Source organism: Zonotrichia albicollis, chromosome 6 (assembly GCF_047830755.1).
Source record: "Zonotrichia albicollis isolate bZonAlb1 chromosome 6, bZonAlb1.hap1, whole genome shotgun sequence".
Lineage (NCBI taxonomy): Eukaryota > Metazoa > Chordata > Aves > Passeriformes > Passerellidae > Zonotrichia > Zonotrichia albicollis.
The window spans coordinates 31,771,808-31,792,399 of NC_133824.1; the positions used below are offsets into that span (position 1 = coordinate 31,771,808).

The 20,592-nt window shown below is 37.0% G+C and overlaps 1 protein-coding gene across 6 annotated transcripts in view; it reads right to left on the reverse strand.

Moving 5' to 3' along the window:
• The window catches only part of PHF21A (PHD finger protein 21A), a 139,899-nt gene that overhangs the window by 103,959 nt on the left and 15,348 nt on the right, over positions 1–20,592 (reverse strand). For all 6 annotated transcript variants that reach the window (XM_074543044.1, XM_074543043.1, XM_074543046.1 and 3 more), the window contains 2 exons: positions 4,902–4,942; positions 977–1,112 (listed from right to left, as the gene is read on the reverse strand). In XM_074543044.1, the coding sequence (XP_074399145.1) occupies positions 977–1,030 (54 nt within the window). In that variant the 5' untranslated portion in view covers positions 1,031–1,112; positions 4,902–4,942. The remainder of the gene's footprint in view (positions 1–976; positions 1,113–4,901; positions 4,943–20,592) is intronic.

Consider the following 20,592-nt stretch of genomic DNA (forward strand, 5'->3'; position numbering starts at 1 on the left):
CAGACATAGCTTGATTTTACCAATTCATCCATTCAAGTCCTTGCAATATGTGCAGCATTGCTGCAAGTACTGGACAAGACATCCAGATCACATTTTAGACAAGTCACCAAGCAATTTTGAAACATTTTCCAAATTTCATATGATGGACTATACTGATCAACTTATCATATACTTATTTTATCCACTGTGTAACAGTTGTAAGTTTCAGCTATCTGCAGAGCATCAGAAATACTTGGAGAACTATGTTTAGAAAAGGTCTCATTGTTAAATTTAACATTTCAAGTTTGCAGCTAGTCTGTGTCTATGGCTGTAACAATTTTCTCCCAAGAATTAATATGAATATGTCCTCCTATATTTACTACATTAGGTTTAGTATCATTACTTGTAATAATTCCTCATTGGCATTGCAAAACAGTGGCAAACTGCAATCCTACTGACATATAGTATTGAACAGGTTAAAGTAAAAAGACCCAACATGTAAAAATTTACAAAGCCCAAGCACTACAACATTTTGGTTATCAAAAATATAGTTTAGAAGCTACTGAAGTAGATGACATTCCAGAAGAGAAGCACCAGATTAAACTATGCAGCACTATGTACTTTTCACTTCAAAGTTCCTCCACCATATATCTCCATTACCAACTGAATACTGAAGCTGGATTCAGAACATCAGAAAAACCTTCCAGACAGAGGCAGCTGAACACTGTTTTAAGAATGTTTTTATTACTGCTACAAAATACTAAAAAAAAAATAAAAAATCACCACCCACAGTTTGATATGCAGATTTTTCACATTTGCTAAAAAACAACAGGTGGTCAGGTCAAAATGCAGGGTATAAAATTCTGAAGTAGTTTCAAGCCTATAAAACAATTATTACTATAGTTGTAGTGCTATTGCTTAATGCTCCCATTAGTAGTAATACTGTCAGCAGTACTAATGCTGCTATTGCTTTAAAGCAAGAAAGTACATAAATTACCTGGTGAACCTGAATTTCCACTTTCAGAGCCTCCTGTAGAGTCTGCAGCTCCATTCTCTACCTTCTCCACTTTCTCTAGAAGTGTCTTTGCTGATTCCAGTGCCTTTAGTTTCTGGTTTCCTCTTTAATACCAGTCCTATAGAAAAATGAAGGTTTTGTTTTGGTTAGTGAAGGAGAAGAGTCCATTTGAAAAAGAAGATAATAACACAACAGGAATTCCATAGAGAACTCTATTCAAACACAGCTTTCTAGCCTAAATACAGTCAGTATTTCGAACACAAGAATCTGCAGGCTCTACAAAATGCCTGCCTTGGAGTCATTTAGCCAAATTTGTTACTTCCCACATATCCCAAAGTTGACATACTTATCCCTTATCTTAGTTTGCAGGCAGCTATTTCCTACCAATATCCTATTGCAGTGGCATATTAAATTAGCAAATCTAACTACTGAGAATGTTTTAAAAATCTGTGTAGATGAAAACTTATTCTGGACAATAGAATTTTACAACCACAATAAATAGTTAAACACTAATGTACTGCATGAACACATATCACTTCTGTGATACTATAGAGCTGTTTTTAGATGGGACAGTGTGCATGTTAACAGAACAACATTAACATATTAATAACTCACTGCCTAAAGTTTGTGCCAAGTTAGTAATTTCAGTTGGAATCTGTTCTGAAGGAACAGAAGAGTGATATTAAGCAGCACAAGACATTTCAAAAAGATTAATTTTATAATCTTTTTAATCTTGGAAATCTACTTGTAGATCATAAGTACAAAGTTTAGCATCTTCACTTGTACTACAAACAAATGAATCCCCCCAATCTCTGACATAGAAAAGCATTATCAAACATACTTCTAAAAGCCCTGAATGCTGGACAAGAGATTTTTTTTTTCAGAAATATGTTAAAAGTATCAACTTCTGAAACAGTATTAAGATTCCCATATGCTCAAATAATAGTGGAACCTGTATAAAAACATCTATAAATGCAAACACATGGAAGTCACTGGAAAACATTATATAGCAATTTTACCAGTCACTTTTCCATCCAGACACCATAATTAAGGAATTGCTGCAGTGTTAAAATAGTTCCTATTTTTTTATTATTTGAAAATTGCTCACATTCATTGCACAGGTGTTGTTGCCAATTCAGAGGCCATCCTAATGAGACTACAATGTTTTCAAAAGGATCCTGACAGTTTTGATTAGATATGCAGGCTGTAAAAAGAGAGCAATTCCCTAAGTTAAAGAATTTTATTTTAATGCTGTCTCACTACAGTAAACTGAAGAAGTGGACAAATTCGTGAACTCCTGGGAAAAAAAAGGTTGAAGGTGAGTGTTTTGTTTTGTTTATTTATCATTTATCTTTTCAAACAAAAATATGTTACAAAAAGAGTAGTGTATAAAGAGGAGTTAAAAAGCATTGCATTTAAACTCTTTGTCAGAGTTGTCTGCAGTTAGCCTGAAGTTACTTATTTAAATAACAAAAGCCTGATCAAACTTTCTAGCCAACACATGAAATGACCTTCTGCAAGGGCCTCTTCCACATGTGACACCGATGAGTGAAAACAGCTGCCTTTGTAGCACTAGTCTCTATAAAATTGTAATCTGTATCAAGGGATACATGGAAATTACATATAGTTCCCTGTCCTATTACCACAAACAGTAATGAGAAAACAGAATCACGGATTATTACTTCCACTCACTGACAAGAACAATTATAGCATGCCTTCAGTCCCCACCACAGCAGTTTCAAAAGAATCCATGCTTCAGAAAACCACGTGGGAGACTGGTTAATGAAAACTGGAACCCACTGCAGAGGGTAAAAGTCTTTTTGACCCTTGGAAATTCAGTTTCAGGGTAAAGACAGGCAGATATGGCCAGTTTCTTTCTCGGTGTCTCTTCAAAAAATCAGAAGGCACACATGATGAATAGTTTGCATTGCTCGGTAGCTACATGCTAACTTCAAACTTGAGTGCAGAACAGCAAAACAGTTATCTCAACTGAATGTAAATGAGATCCAAAAAAACGTAAAAAATATCCATCACTTAAATATATGTAACTGTAAGGTCCAAAATACATTCATGGCAAACATGACACAGTATTTCTGTAAAAGAACATATAAAGATTGAGCAACTTCTATTAATGCGCAACGTAATTTGACAGATAGAAATTGCAGAATTGATGGTTCATAAAAACTAATCCAAGCTAATTGCATCTATGCCTTGAACAGTTAGCAAGACTTTTCAAAATTTATTTTTAAGAGATTCAAGGAAAATTCAAGGAAATTTGATTCAAGGATTCAAGGAAAAAGTGACTCTGCCTTGCATAAAAAGAAGTAGCTGCTCAGCCTAACTATGTTTATAGGGGTATAAACATGAAAAAATATATTTCATTTAAAAGTTTGGTCAAGTTACCAAATTCTGAATATTAAATATATACAATTGTTCCTTTCTAGAACACACACCTGTAGCTTCCCTTCCCAAGCAGGAATAAGCATTCTGTCCTCCCTGTCTAGAATTCCCCCAAAGTACCTTTTACACAACCAATACAGCTAAAAAAACAAAAAAGAACCAAAAATAAAAATAAAAATAAAAAAACCCCAAACATTCCTTACATCCAACAAAACCTAAACTGCTTTTTTCTGATTTACATGGAATAATGTCTAAAAATATCTATCAGGGCATCTGGTTAAACATTGCCTATACTTCCTTTGAGAGGAGGCAAAAAACTACTTCAGTGGCTATACATTTTGTAGTGCAAAAACTTTCAGGATTTTTGTACTTTTCTTCTTTTAGACTGAACTTAAAGGGAAGATTGAAAAATTTAGGTTCAGTAGCATTATAAACTATCTATAATATCACATTCAAAGAGGTGTAAAACCATCTCTGAAATAATTATAGAACATGATGCATTTTCCAATTTACTCTTAGGGTAGTGGAATTATTTCAAATAAAAAGCTTGTAGATGACTGAAATTGCATTAATGTCTTGGCCTGAAAAAATTCTTAATCTCATTGTTTTTAAAGGAAAACAAGCAAATGCCTTGCTCAATAACAGAACTGGTGATTTCCAAAAGGAAGGCACAGGATTCAGGAGCACATGCATCTCCTGTACATCCAGACATACTTTTCCAAGTCTCAACCTGAAAGAACACTGAGCAAGAGGTAAATAAGGCATTTTTGGAAGGATTTCAACTATTAGAGGCAGAAATCCTCCATTCAATTTCTTGCTTGCATTCGTTTATTACCAATAATCGCTGATTTCTCAAGTGGTTGCTTCAAGACTTAGAATTTCATACTCAGGTAAGGGCCCCAATGCACTGCATATAGACTATTTAAATATTCAAATACTGAATAAAACCTTAAACTCTACAATAATCACATAAGTGATTCACAGTTCTGTTATCTCAATAAAATACAATCTACATGGGAAACTTTAAAATACCACAATACTATTTCAACCATGACTATTTTGAAAGCTACACTAGAAACACAGCTGACAAGGCATATATATTTATATAAACAAAGGTAGGACACACAAAGCCATGAATGCCTTCTGTGTGTATGGAGGGACTCTGAATGACTCAGAATTTTAGAGAGAAGTCTTTCTGGGCCAAAAATCCCTTCAAATAAATTTGGTTTTCACATTACACAGAAAAAAAAATTATTTTTGAGTAGATGAATTTAAATGTCCATTATACTTACAGACCCTTAGGCCCAAATCTCAGCCTTACAGAGATTTTATTTATAAGACTGGGGCTTCCATCAGCAACATTTACTTTCTAAGACTTAATTCCTGAATATAAGAATAGATAGAATTTTGGTTTCAGTAACCATCAAACTTTTCCAGGAATGGATGCCAGCTCTTCATGTCATCTATTCTTAGGTAAGCCATTTTAGCCTTGGGAAGAAGCACTTACCAGTTTTGAGTAAGTTATCCCTTTCAGCTCTCTACCCCCTCCTGCAAGAGAAAAACAACAACACAAAAAAAAAGATAATTACAAATATTTTTAACTACAGTTTGAAACAAACAAACAAAAAATTCAAATATTTGAAAAGTTGGAGAGGGAAGGGTTGGGACTTTAGAAAGGGGATTTTGGTTGTTTTTTCTTCAGGGGAGTTTAATTTTTTTTTTTTTAATGCTGAAGCTAACTATAAAACACCACTTTGAAAGAAAATCTGTTCTAAGTGGCAGGGAAAACTAAGAAGACCTACAATTTCAATCTGGATTAAAATACAAATTATTACTATTACTAGGTGGAGAAGCAACTAGAGGTACAAATTTTTCTAGTTTGTGCAAGGTCACTGTCCCCCTCCCATGGTGGAGAGACCTGCTCTCCATTACATTTACTAAGACCTATATCATAAGCCTTCTCAGTTGCCACAGCTAAACACAACGAGGTTACCCACCCATGACATTTGCCCACCATCTCTGCTGGAGGTAACACCAACCCCAAAGATGCTAGAGCAGGTGGTAGGTCAGCTCAGCCACCAGAGCTCAAATCCCAGAGTAGTGCTAGGGACTGAACCAAACAGCAGAGTAAGCCAATGTGGTGGGCACAAAAGGGGGAGGCCAAGAAGATGCACTGCCTGTTACACTGCTGGGTCATGGGTAGAACATTCTGTAGCACAGCAAGGTAATACCTCTGAAATCACCACATGAATCACAAAAAACTCATGAGTCAGAGCTCTAAAAAGATAGTTACAATATAAATGATAACTCATTTGCTCAATGAGTTTGAGCAAAAAACTTTGCCTGATGCTAAAAAAAGATTCCAAAATACTCCCAATTTTCTAGTAAAATACTATAATATTAGCATATTTGAAGCTTTAACTTCACAGCTAACAAGATCTTTGCAGATGTTTGTATCCACACATAAGTCATCACAGAGCTGAAGTTTAAGCCCCAGCCTTATAAAAAGATACAGCAGTAGAAAGTCACGATCATCTCTCTCTCATTGAAGAGCAGCACAAGAGGAGGGTTTCCATTTACTGCCCAGCAGAACTGGGTGCTGATGACCACTGAGAACAGAAAACAGAAAGCCCACTGCTGGCAGTATTGTCAGTCTCCTAGTCTCAAATTCCATCGTGCATTTTGAACCACAGAGTATTACAGGTGATGTTTAATTTTAGAGCAATTTCAGGTAAGTTTCCGTAACATCCAGCTGCTACCATGACAGGCTATGAGCTGGGAAGTGTGGACAGTTTTGAGGTTGTATTCAAAGTACATTTGCTCTGGATGTTACAGAGTTTTAAACACTGTCATTTTTGAGGGTGCTGAAGAGACAGGTATTATTCTCAAACTGTAGTTTCTTTTCAGTATTAAAATCCTACTTGTCACCTCCACCTCCCACTATCAATCAGTCACTTAATTGGTCCAGAGAGGACCTACAGAGGAAGCCCTTTCATCATGCAAGTACTAAGTGCCCTCTTCAACAAGCAACTACAACTATCTGTCCATGCTTATTAATAAAATATAATAATTTAAAAAAATCTCACTGCTGTAGATTACTGCTTTTGGAAAGCTAAACAAACAGTCAGTATTACACATCTGCAAACGCAGTCTTACAAAAAATAAGCAGGATTTTTACTTTAAAAAAGAAAACTATCAATTTACTTGTAACACAAGTACACACAACCTGACAAGAAAGCTGTCACTTAAAAATAACAGCAACTGTTCCTTCCTTCCTATTTTCCCCCTACGTAGAGACTCACCTCCATAGCAGGACCCTAGCTCCATCAAGATGGAACTGTGCAGAAAAAAACTGCACAGTTACAAACCTTCAGATTGCATTTAATCTTGCTACAGCGCCAGACTCAGAAGCCAGAAGCTCCCAAGGACAAAGTTTAGAACACAAGGAGTTTAATCGTGACTACCCAAGTGAACCACTGTGTTGCCTTGGAGAAGTCACTTAGAGAGGACCTATATAGGGAATGGAAATACATTTGCATCCTCTTCTGTAGATAATTCACTGCAGGCTTTTTCTTTAGTGTTTAGAACGAGTTAACCTTTGAATGTCAAACCTCTGGCAACACAAAATTCTGCCCTCATGCAGGTATAGTATTTTTACTAACATCCCTGCCTCATTTAGTAGAGAGGACAAGCACAAAGAATGAAGTATCAATTGAATTTCTTGTAATTCTGATCTTTTGATTTGCGTGGCTTTTTAAACTCAACATCTAAGCCCTAAGACAAATAAAAAATTGGTTTCTTCATAAGTAGTGCACTAATGAGAGCCACAGAAAAACTTGTGCCTGATACAGGCAAGTTTTCTTAAATAGAAAATTGAGAAAGAGAAATTAAGAACAAATATCCAAGATTGGTAATCCCAAGCATCTTAAACAGATATAAGTTTTCAACTGTTCTTAGCGTTTTTATAGTAGAGAACAGCATACAACCAACAATATCTATAAATTTGGTTCTTGACAACTCCCTGTACTTGTGGATAGTGGGAACCAACACAGAACAGTATTAATGAAAAAGGGATAAAATCTGCTCTGTAGATGAAATGAGATTATTTCTTCTTCACAGCAAAAGTACGTCTAGAATGTTACACTGCCTCTCTCATGCTCACTACAAAACACATTAGAAAGTTAAGATTAGACAGCTGACAATCACTCCTATCAATAGAGAAGTCTGAAGAGTTTAGCATTATACAGGGATTTGTAACAAAACCTTCAGCAGAAACTTTTCACAAAATCTCAGCAGCCTAATTTACTGAGGTAGCCTTTTGAAGGCTCTAGAAACATGCTGTAAATTGTCCAAGGTAGGAGCCTGCAAGGTTAACTCTCAAATTATTACAGTATATTCTGTAATATTTTGGGGGATTTTAAACCCCAGGTCTGGGAGTCAAATTAAGAGCACTACCTTCTTCCCAAAATATATCTATGATCTATGATTAGAAAAGTTACTCATTTCATGGGTTCTTAGTTATTCTTAGTTATGAAAACTAAGGTCTCAAAACTCCTATGTTTAAGGCTTGGTAGCACCTGAGGACATCAGAAAAACAAATGGTGGTGAAAACATTTAAGCATGCTGCACCTGAAGGCTTAAGACTGTTTAAATGCTAATTATCTGTATATTAAGATGTCTGATTATAACAATTATATACTTATTACTACCTTCAAGTTATACAATCAAGTTTATGCTACTGTAACCAGAGACTCACTTTGAAAAACTGGAAAAAATTACATGTCATGTTCAGCAATTTTTTCTTTATATTTTTTCTAACTCTAGAAAGGAACAAATGTTTACTGTCAGACCATGGAACTCTATCCATCCATATCATGTTACAATATTTAATTATGTATCTTTTACTTTTTGCCAAAAGGATCTTGGTCTTGTTCAGTTCACAGAAAAAAAAAGGACTAAATGCTGTGCACAGGCAATTGTGAACCTGATATTTTTTCACATTTCAGAGAATTGCTCTACAATATGAGGGTAAGGCACTATTAATTTTGTGTGTGTGTGCACAAAACACACACCACACAGGCGGGATTCAGGGGTTTTTCTCTGGACTTTTGTTTTTATATGTGAACTCCTCAAAGCACTAGCTCTCCCTCCCATATTTGAAAGACAGCCTGTATCTAGAGAGCACTCTATCACTATCTTCTAAGAAAACAAGTCATGGCAGATACTTTACTGTGATTTTCAAGTTGGCAACTCATATTCCTTTACAGGACAGGATTTCTGCAGTCTTAAGAACACCAAACCCAGGCCAGACAGGGTGTATAATCAACTTCATATTACATTATTATAAGGCTCATGTTTCAATGACCATCATTAGCAGTGCTGGAGCTGTTGCTTCCATGACAAAAAGAAGCCTCCTTTGTGCCAGTGCACAGAATCTGATCTTCCTGTTGTGCTGCAGCTGGGAGAATTCCCAGTCAGCCCCAGTAACACATGCCAGGCAGGTGTAAAGGGACCAACAGGATTGCTCAAGATAACTGAGACTGCACTGAAGTGTACAAGTCATGCCTTCCAGTTTGTCCATCTGTACAACTGCTCTCTTCTCCTCCTTCCTTATCCCCACACAATACTGGTAGATTAACTCCACCTGAACGGGTCAAGGAGCCTGGATTTTCTGCTTATGCATGTAGACAACTTAAAGGATTCAAACTACAAACTTCAGTTCTACCTAAAAGTTCTTCAGCTGCTACGATTTGCCATGAAGCAAATGCAGTTTGGAGTTTAAGATACCTGAAGCCAACTTCACTTAGATTGCTTCACTGTCCCTGAAACACTTTATGAAACCATCAAGCTAAGTTTAAATAGAAGTGTGCGACACCATCGTTTGTCTTTGCAGAAGCAGTACTATATTTAACACATAGAAAATTAGCTAGAAGACTCAATACCGTTTAAAATGCCATCTCTAGTGCAAAGATAAAACCACTTCACAAGCTGATTCTTGAAATATTCACCAAAACTTGCTGTGGCACCAAACACATGTAAGCAGCTGACAATTACCCTCTTAGCTCTTGTCCTGTCACTACAGCTCCATTGGGCATTAGTAATTCTTCCTGAACACAGACTTTCCTGGCATCTTGGGGGTGGGATGGAACATGAAATCACACTCTCTGGCAAAATTATACACTACATTTGGCCTAGTAGAAAATTAGCACAAACATGTTTTAAAATCTCAGAATCATCTCTGTCACTTGAGCAGATTCAAGAGATATTGCTCTACACACTTTTTACCTGTGCATAAACAAACCTGTCATCTTTGAACAGTCTGAGCCTATCTCTTGAATCAGAGAAGACTCGCTAACCTATGACCATGAGTGAGCCTGGCAGATGTTCTTTCTGACTTGGTATCAAGGACTCCCCATTTAACCTAACATTCATAAAATTACCATCAGTAAAATTCTCCTTTTTTGTACCCAGACACCAGTGTACAAGGACGTTTTAGCATTCAGAAGTTTCGTATTGCAGAATCACTATGCCTCACTTTGCTCAGTGAGTTACTTTTCACCAGGTTCTAGGTACACACAAAATAATCCTATGTGCAGTGTGGCTAAATTCTTGCTCATGTACAAAAAAGTTGTATGACCTGGATTTTTATTTCAGTGAATTATTTTTTAGAAGGACTGTTTAGCTAAACATACACCAAGAGTACTAATAAGGTCTGTAAGTTTATCTTTTCCTAGCACTGCAACAGCAAAGTTTCATATTTGAAGCGGGGAGCTGAGGAATCTTCCACAAAATTAAAATATTTATATGATGTAAAGGTATAAATTAGCAGAAGGCAGAGTATGGCATTTGTTTCTAAAAATGTTTTGCTGCATTATTTGATATTCCATAAAGTTGCTGGAAACATGGGTAATTTGGGATTTTTTTTAAACATTGTTTAACAATTTAACTTCAAAAATATGTCAGTTAATCTGTAAAGTCTTAAAACTGTAATTTTTCTTTTATAATTATTTTCTAGTATTTACAGAGTATATATACCACTGGGAAGGAAAATAAGATGGAAGGTCAACAGAAAATGGAAGGAGCTGCTCCCTCCTAGCTGTAATAGTCCAATGTTTGGGTCTCAAAACTTATAAGAAATGCAAAGGGAAGTTATTTGAATGTCTGTGATTTACAGTTTTGTTTTTTAATAGTATGTCTAGTAAAATCAGTTTATTAACCTATATTGTTCTTAACCTGTGTTGCAAATTTCTTATTCCAGTTCCTGAGAAGTTCCTGCCCTCCTTCCATACTTCAGAGACAGGGGACTACTTGGGAAAAAGGGGAGGAGAGGCAGTTGAGAGGAGAAGACTCTTTCTAGAAAGAATACACATGATAAATCCTAATAAGAGGTTTAACAACCACAGATGCAAGGAACTAGAAAAAATTAAGAAAACTCTACCTCAGTACCTATTAAACTATTTTTCCCCCTGAAATTTCATTAAGAAGGGAGGGATCTCTGATTTCTAGTTTTAACCTTTTAAACATAAGGAGAAATTCCTTATTGAGTGCCAAACCCTTTTTCCCCCTCCTAGCAAGCCACTTTATCTTGGAAAGAACTGGCCTGTGGGAATGATACATTAGTGAGGCAGAAGTGCCTTAAGAATTTTGGTACCTCGGACTATCACTGGAAGCACAACTGCACTTGTGATGGAGAGAACCTCAGGTATGTGCACGTCCTGCTTGCACAGACTATGCTTTGAATTTTATGTGTCTGCCAGAAACATTCAGAGGACACCAAAAAAATGTCAGAAGAGCAGCCCAACGCCTCAACGACACAGGCGTGACACTCAAGGACAGCCCTGACCCTCCATTTCCACGGGGAAAGAGGTGCCGTTAGCGCAGCCGGCCAGCAGGGGGAAACGCCAAATAAGTGAAGGGAAAAAAAAAGTTAAAAGAGGAAACACTAAACATGAGGAATAAAATTCGGCAACCCACACACATCTCCTCAAATGAGATGGAAGGAAAAGATTCTGCCCTCGGAGAAGGAAAGCAGGATAAAAGAAGCATTCTTTCAGAATTTAGAGAGGAAATAGTGAAAGTGCAAGTCCAAAACACAAGCAAGTAAAGGCAAGCTTTCAGTTTCGTGTTAGCACAGAGTGACTGCAAATCAATTCAAGTCTTCTTACATCTAGCGTTTTGATGAAAAGCAAAATATTGTGACTAAACAAGTGAGAGGACTAAGCTGAAAGATTATATATTTTTAAAGGATTATTTAACATGAATGCATAAACTAATTTATTTAAAGTGAGCATATATATCCTAGAAGATCATTCTGCATTACAGAAGACTTGATATTACATTTATACAGAATCCCAAGAGTCTGGACTTTTTTTTTCCCCAAAGAAATTTCAGAACAGCAGGGCTCCAATTAGAGACCCTGAATTTCCTTCTACCTTATAAATATTACCTATGCAGCATTACCATGCTTACGAAGTATAGTGAAAACTACACAAAGGGAGTGTTGGTTAAGTGAATAAATCTGTGTTAAATGCACTTTGATAAAGGGCAACTTGCATGTAAGAGACAGGAAACAGACACAATTCCAAAATGTGTTTTAAAATTAAGAAATAAAAAGCAAAATGCTATAATTTGTTAAACAAAAATTTAATGGGCATTTGCAATGAAGGAAAAAAGACATACCCTGCAATCACAAGGGTTTTCTGTTTAAAATATCGCTGGCTGAGAATCACAAGGAGCAGCAGTGAGATTTTCAGTGACAGATTTAGAGAGATTAGCTACAAAAACTTCTACTGATGTTACTGCTCCACAAATATCAGACAGAAGCCAGTACACATGTAATAACATACAAACATTTAAAAATGCAGGTGTATTGTGATTAGTGATTGTATGGCAGGGTACCTTAAAACAACAGGTAATCTTTTATAGTTCTGTATTTAAAAAGTTCTTTCAAAATAAGATGTTGTATTTTCAGTAAAACCCTTGTCTCAATGTGTCCATGAAAGCTAAATGCAGTTTGCCAAGCATGCACAAGGAAAGTTTAGATTACTAGTATATCAAGAGACCTAAGTGAAGCCTAGTTCTGCTCAAAGTTTATAGTTCTACCTTCAGTTTCTTTCTTATTATTTAGCCTGCAGGCTAAATAACACTCCCAGAGTCAGCTAATCTAGCTGGCCAAGGCACCCTCCTTCATGTCCTCTCCCAGCTGAGAGGTCCTACCTCCAGCAGTCCTCACTTTCTGGGGGGAGTGGTGGGCGAGGGGATGTGCCACACTCCACAAAAAGTTGAAGTGATTCACAGATTGGTGTGGAGAACATCATACCATGCACAAGCTTCAGCAGTAGAAGCACTGTGCTGGCAGCACAAGGGAGGTTTTCCTTCCTTTTTTCAGCAGTTATCAAGTTCCACTGGGCTATACTGGGTACAGGACTGCGCACTTTGCTGACTCTTTTTAAATAAAATGATCATCAAGAAGTGACCTTTCACCTTCCCCACATGGTCAGAAATTTGGTTTGTGAGCTACATTTTCAGTGACAGAGTCACATTTGAACATCCTTTTCATTTTGAAACTGGAAGACCCACAGAACAACTAGGGGTAAAAATGAATCTGAGTTTGGCAGTCCTGAATTCTTTCTGTTCTGCTTGTTACTCAGGCAGAATAGAAATCACTATTATTTTCTGTGTAACCTCATTATGGCACAGGGATTCTTTAAATACTAAGACTAAGCCAACCTGTGCTGACTTTGCTATGGCCAACTTTCATGTCAGTATAGTGCAACAGGTACTGGTCCCCACTTAGTCTGTCAAAGTTCATATAATAAACTGGACTCCTCAATTTAATTATTTCATCACATGTGCATTAAAAAGAAACCATTTAATGTATATAAGGTACAGTAGATAAACTTGAAAATTAGCTGATAATACACATTCTTGTATTCTGTACTTTATGTACTGAAAAATACTTGAAAGAATATTTGTAAGAATATAGGAGTTCATTTCATGTGATGTGGATCTTCCATTCTAACAGGAAGCAACATAGCTCAAAATGAGAAACTTGACATAAATTCCAGCCTTTACAACACTACAGATCACTTGCTCTAATATGCTAGGCTTCTAAATTATTGACAAAAGACAATATGAAAATGATTTGTTGGTGAACAGATGTTCATAGGAAAAAAGTATCAAAAGAACAATAATTTGTTTCTTAATCGGTCTTCAGATTTTACAAACAAGACGAAAAATGTAATGCTCACCTGCTAAAATTGGGGTTTTTTCCTAGAATGAATACAATTCAATTTGACAAAGTTCTTTGTAAAACAGTCTCAGGCTTCTGTTGATTCTGTCGGGTGCTCTGGACTCTGAAAAGGTGGCTGGGACCCTCTGCTGCTACCAGACAGGTATCACATTTTCCTCTCTTTTTGACTACAACATCTAAGTACAGCCTGATTGCACTTAAAAAAATGAGAGTGGTTTTAACATTTGCATTTGATTTGCTTTTTAGCCAAACTTATTTCAATTTCACCAGCTATTATTTCTTTAAACCATGTTTTCCTTTTGGCATTCCTGATCTCCTGAGCACAGAGACCAGCAAAGAAAGAAAAAAAAAAAAGGAAAAAAACCCAGCTTGAGACACTCCAACAATAAGTACTGTATTCCCTGTGTAGAGATTAATTAGATACAGATCAATAAGGTTTCTATGAGTTTCTAGTTTTGTGTACTGATAAATTATGATAGAGTATGTAAAGGTATCAATGCGTTTCACACATAGCCTAAATAAAAAGACAGTAAACAGAATTAGGTAAAACGTGCTTGTTTCAAACTCTGAATACACCAGAATATCAAAAGCTCATTTCTCTCCTCCTGCATCCCAAAATAAAAGCGTGAGTGAGAAGGGATTTCATTGCATTCTGAGAGCAGCGAGAAGCGCAGTCAGAGGCAGCGCCGCGCGCAGCACGCAGGCTGTGCACGCTCCCGAGCACGTCACGCTGACGGAACGCTGCGAGCGCTCTGCCTTCCCAGGCCTCCAACGCGCTGTGGCTGGGCCTCAGTCAGGTAGCTCTGTGTGCACGGCTGCTGCACATGAGCAGGAGTCACCCCTTCTCCCCATTTCCCTTAGACTTAACTACCACGTTGTTCCAGCATCAGCTTTTTCTCTCTGCTTCCTTCAGCTGTAATGACTGTATTTAAAAAGTCGACCGCATCACAATTTACTGTGAAAGATTCGGCCCTAATTTTTTTCTTTTTAACTAGACCAGCTGCCCTGTAGCTTCTGAGCCATTGTCAGCTGTTGTTTTCTGTTCCTTGAATGCAACAGGACTTGGCCTGCCAGGCTGCATCTCTGTTTTCACTGCACACCTCTAAGAGGAAGAAAATCTCCTCTTCCCTGCTTCCTGCTGAGCACTGTGAATATTTGGATTTTTCCTTTCTCCCAACAGATATACAAGTCCAACACTGTTGAATATTTACACATTCCTCTCTTTCAACACCAATTCCTTCTTTCCCTGTTTATTTTCATACAGAATCATTAAATGAAGGTCTAACTAAGCTGTGGTCCAAGTACCTCAGAAGTTTTTATAGACAACTTCATTCTTCTGCCAAGGTAGTCCCATTCTGACAATTACATTGAGCCATTTACTTTACTTAATGCAGCATTTTCCTGCTCTTAGGATTTCTAGTCTACCCCATAGCTCTGCAACACTCATGTTCAGGACAAAGAATTTTGTTTCTATAAGCCATGAGCTTTCTCATTCAGGCAAGATGGAATAATGGTGAGATAAACTCCATATTTTCTCCTAGCTTTACCCTGGATGACACTGAGGTGAACTACTCAATGCAACACAGCTTCATGGGACTGACACGAAACTACTGGAGAAACACAGTGGTATCAACTAAAGTAGAGATGAATTCCCAAAATTCATCTTCCCCAAGCCAAGCAAAATGGAGTAACCTTCTGGAGGTCAAACATGTATCAGAACACTGCATTAAATAAAGAAATACACACAAAAAAACCCTTTAAAAATCATTAAGACTTAAAGGTAAGTATAGAGATGCAAACTTTACCTGAACACTGGAGGCAAAAAATTGACTCAATTTTTTTCTTTAAAAAACGTAATTCTACACTCAAAAACATATCAACAGGAAACCTAAAATACCACCAGTTTGTTTCTTCCAGGGAAAGAATCAATTCAAACTCAATTCAAAGATTTGTCTAGGCAAAAGTAGAGTTTCCAGAGTATATGCAACTTTAAAAAAAAAAAAAAATTAATTTAAACAGTGATTTAACAGTTCATTGCAGTGGAAACCCTGACAACACTTCAGAAAACATTTATGACAGAGTCCCAATGAAACTATTAGACAACAACCTACACAAAAAAAGATGGACAAGTGAGAACAAGTTTATATACACACCTTGGAAATACCTGTTTTCTATCCTCCATTACAGACTTGTTTTCTGATCTTAGCAGCTGTTTCCTTCTCTCTATTCTGCACAATATACCTCAACTAAATTACAACTTTTGTTTCAGTCCCTTGTCGTTCAAAAAACACCTGCCCTAGAAGGAAGGAAAAGAAGGATGGTACCATTCTCCACACTCTTTTCAGTCCCCTCTGCTTAAAAAACCATATATGCTTGTTCCAGACAGAAGGTATTCAGGTTCCCAAAGCCAAATAAGAGCATTTTAAAGTATTCTAAACTCAGAGGTATTTAATGTCTCAGAAGTCACTCCCAGTGAATAATAGTCCCTCTTGTCATTTTTACCTGTGCTAAATGGCATATTTTCAAATCATCTACTGGAGAAACAGTAAGAATTTCAATTATTTCCACCCTTCCTATTTTCTCCAGTTGCATTACCAAGCACATAACATCTGGCACAAGTTCTGTGGGGGAAGAGGCTTGTACATCATCCTTTCATATACTCTACAGGCCCCAGTCTGGAAGAGGGCAAAAAGGCAAGAAATACATTTTGGTGAAGAGGACAGGAATGGCTGTTTACTAAACAGACCAAAGGACCCTGGGATCAGCAGTAACATGCGTTACTAATTTCTGAAGATCATGTGACTTGCCTCTGTCAAGTCACCTTCCAAATACAAAATAATAATATCTGATTTATAACAATGCAAGTATTTATTTCTTGGCTTTGTATGTTTTTAGAAGTGTCTATTCACTAATACACAAAACCATGCTGTGTCCAATTAGAGACCGACACTAAAGCAAGCTTCAGCTGCTTAACTTCATGAGCTACAAAACCAAAACACAACATTCAGTCTTCTCATTCATGAACATCAAAAACTGTCAGTCTTACTTTTCAAAAATCTTCAAAGTTTTTATTCAAGCATTCAAGGTAACAGCAATTTTTATGAATTAAACTTTTTGTGGTTATTAAGTTTCTGCTGCAGTCACACAGTACACTAGAGACTGTTCAAATTCTACAACAGCTTAATACTAACCTACTAAAAAAATATTTTTTCCACAACTTGCAAAGCATCACAAGCATGCACCCACACAAGAGTACAAAGTGCTGTGGGCTTCTGAATACAATAATGTAAAATTGTAATTCAAATTACTAAAGGCAATTACAAATAGCAAGAAATTGAAGGAGGATTGATTCCCCCAACAATACCTTAACCACCTAGATGTCTGAACATTTGTATAATCTATGCACACTGAGCAAAACTGAAGTAAAGGATGCAATTCCTACAGCAGGTAAATCAGCACTGCCATGTGTTGCCAAGCTCTGAACTGTCCATTTCAATATCCTCTGTCAGGTTACAGTCTGGGTGACAGATCTGCACGTTCCTACATGACACAATCTCCATGTCCTCTAGGCCAGGACAGAAGTGTTTCTTGTAGCCCTTCTTTCTACCCCCCAGATACAGGAATGAACACTCACTACTGTCTGAGCTTAATTATTTAACACCCAATTAATATTTAGAGCAGCAAAAGACAGGTAAACTCATATATATATAAGCATAATATTCAAAAGAAATATTACTTTCAAGCAGTACTTATTCTATGAAAAGTATCTGTTCTAACAGATACTTGAACTGTCCTAACAGTTCAACTAGTTAATACAAACTTCCCCCATAATCAAATTAAGATATTCTAGCTAGACAAGGAGTAAACCTATGAAAGTTAACACCTGCCATTTGCCTGGCAGTCAAACTGCCTTAAAACTCATTGATATCAATGCTACGTGAGTGAGAAGTTTCAAGTTTCAAACCAGAGTATCAAATAAAAAAAAATGAAATTCTACCACAATAACAAAATGAGATGAGCAGGGGATTCTTGGTATCTATTAAAAAATAATAAAAAATAAGCTGGTCATAGTAAAAACATTACAGACTTGGTTAAAAAGGGAAGACAAGGACTTCCACAAATTGGAAGAGAAAAGAACTGAAGAAAAGAGGCTGCAATGAGGCAGGATGTAGGAACAAATAATAGAGGCAGGAATGAATTATATCAGCCTTTGAAGGTGATATAATTCATGATACTGAGATAACAAATCACTGGCCATTTAAACAAAAACCCAAAATACAGAAAACAAAACCACACACACACAAAGGAAAAAAAAAGCCAACAACAAAACCCACATTTCTAAGGAACACTCTCTGCCAAGCATTCATATAAAAGATTGCAATCTTAATGAAATGAAGCTTTTGGACATCCAACTTCAAAGCAAATGAAAAGAGATGCTGGAAGACCTACATCCCAAATACCAAAATGTTCATACATCATATTGCAACAAAAACAAAAGTAAGCAAAGCCATTTGTATATCTCACACCACCTTACAGAGTAAAAGTCATGAGAGGACCTAGACAAAAGCAATAAAGAAAACACTGAACAGTCAAAGAGCAGGGAAGTTACCACAACAAGGATCAGGGTTAACTCTGTGAACATTCTTTTAACTTATCTGGCAAATAGGAAGGTTGCACACATTGTGATGCTTTCCATCATTTCAGATAGTTGTAATTAAAATAAACTTCAGAGAGTTACAGGGATCTGATAATACCAAATGACTGGCTTTCATTTATCAGTTTGTTCTCCCAGGTCGAGAAGTGCAAAATAATACACTCAGAGGAAAAAATAATCTAGCTATAAATACACAACGATGAAGTGAAACTAGGCATGACTACTTACAAAAAAGATTTCAAGATTGCTGCAAGCAAACAGTTCAACTCTCAGCAGCAAGAAGTGCGAGAAAAGTCTCAGAAGGTATTAGAAACAGAACAGAGCAAAACCAGGGAACATTCTGCTGTGATGCACACTGCACATAATTCTGGCTACTCCACCTCAAAAAAGGAAGAAATAGAAATGGTACCGAGAGGAATGACAACAAGACAGTATGTTTAAAACAAACGAAACTATTTTTATTCTTGCACCAATCTATCTCACACACAGAAAATGCAGGTAAACTGCACAGAACTTGGTGCTGTGAAACAGTGTGTAAGCCACAGATAAATTATAAATTAGTTCAAAAAGGCAGCAAATTCACCTATAAATAGTTTGATGTTGCTATTTACAGTGCAATAGCCCAAATGTAGCTTCCATCTCAGACAGCAGCTAAACAACTGTCAGAAACCTACTGTTAGTATTTCAGTGGCTAACAGAATGCACCCATTTCATTCACTGTTCAGTCAGCTGCTGCTGCTAGGCACTGATAAAGGCAAGATGCTGGATTAGATGGACATTTGGTCCAGCAGAGTATGTTAGTTCCTATGTTTAATCACATTGAGCAGCCATACTGGTATATGTCTTGGTTTGTTTTGGAGATGGGTTTTCGAGTAAATAAACCAGGCTATAATTCAAGCACATAACATCACAAGCAGAAATCACAGCTTCTGAAGTGGACATCAAACTGGTTTGTGTCATATAATGCAACACTGAAATAAAGCCATAAGCAAGTATTGAAGGCTATAGAGCTTTTTTAGTTTTTATACAATCCACCAGACTGCTGAAAAATCCTCCTCCAAGCCCCTCACCAATCAGGGTGTCAGTGGAAGGAGACTCAGGCAGTCTCTCCTAACTGAGAAAGACTCAGAAAGCTGGAAAGCAGCACTAAACATAAGCCATGGATGTTTGCTGCAAAAACTGCCAAGACCCATTTAAGACTGGCAATGATTTGGCATCATCCCAGCTGACCAGAGGGAAGATCTCCCAAACCAATGAATTAAAAAGGAACATGTAGATGAATGTCTGACTTCTCTCCAAGAAAACTGAACTTGTTTCAGGTCCTGCATGACCCTGGAAGAGTGCAGGATGCTCTCTGCTTTAATAAGGAAGTCTAGGTGAAAAAGTACTCCTGTCACAGAAAATGCATAAGCTCAAGCTGAGGCCCAGGACAAACATTGAACAGAATTCTGTTAAAGTATTGCTAATCCTGCTAGAAAGCACTGCCTAAACAATTTGGTGATTGTCTGCCTTCTCATCACTGTCAGCTTCCTTCTCTTCTGACAGATGAGCTTTTGAAGATAGCCAAACTGAAAGCCATGTAGGATAAACAAGCAGGTCTCAATCTGTGGGAAACAGAGAAGTTTCATTTTCTAAAGCCCAAAATTACAACAGGTCTGGAAAACAAAGCAAGTGTCCAGTATATAAAACCTTCCAGTATTGCTGTAGGCAGTACGATGAAGATGAACATACCCAACAAGCTTATCATCTTTACCAGGAGCAAGCAACTATCGAGGATAAAAAGATGCAAAAAACCAGAAGCAGCTTTATGAGCAGTTTCATGAACTCACAGATATTGCCTCAGTGAGATTATTGCTCATCTACACTGTTGAGAAAGCTGACCACAATCCATTTTATATGAGAAAGATCCAGTTTACATGAGAAATCCCTAAAGTCACATAAAAGGACAAGAAAATAAGAATTTCAGGCAATGCTATTTTTTCCCTTTATTTCACATAGGAGCTATTATAATTTTGTTATTTAAATAACCCTCTCCTTACAGAATCATATAGATTGGTTTAGGGTTCTTTCATTTTGTTTTGCAGGGGGAGGTATCATCTAGACCAGTAATAGCATTGGAATTGGTCTTGCTGTAAGAAAACAGCAACAAATAACACTACAAACTAACAATTCAAAGAAACTGGCACTCTTGTTTGTAGTTGGGAACTTTGGATTTACTATATGTTTTCTCACTCCATGCTGACGTAGGCTCTATGTTTCAGGTTGAATTTGTTGGTATCTCTGAGAGAAACA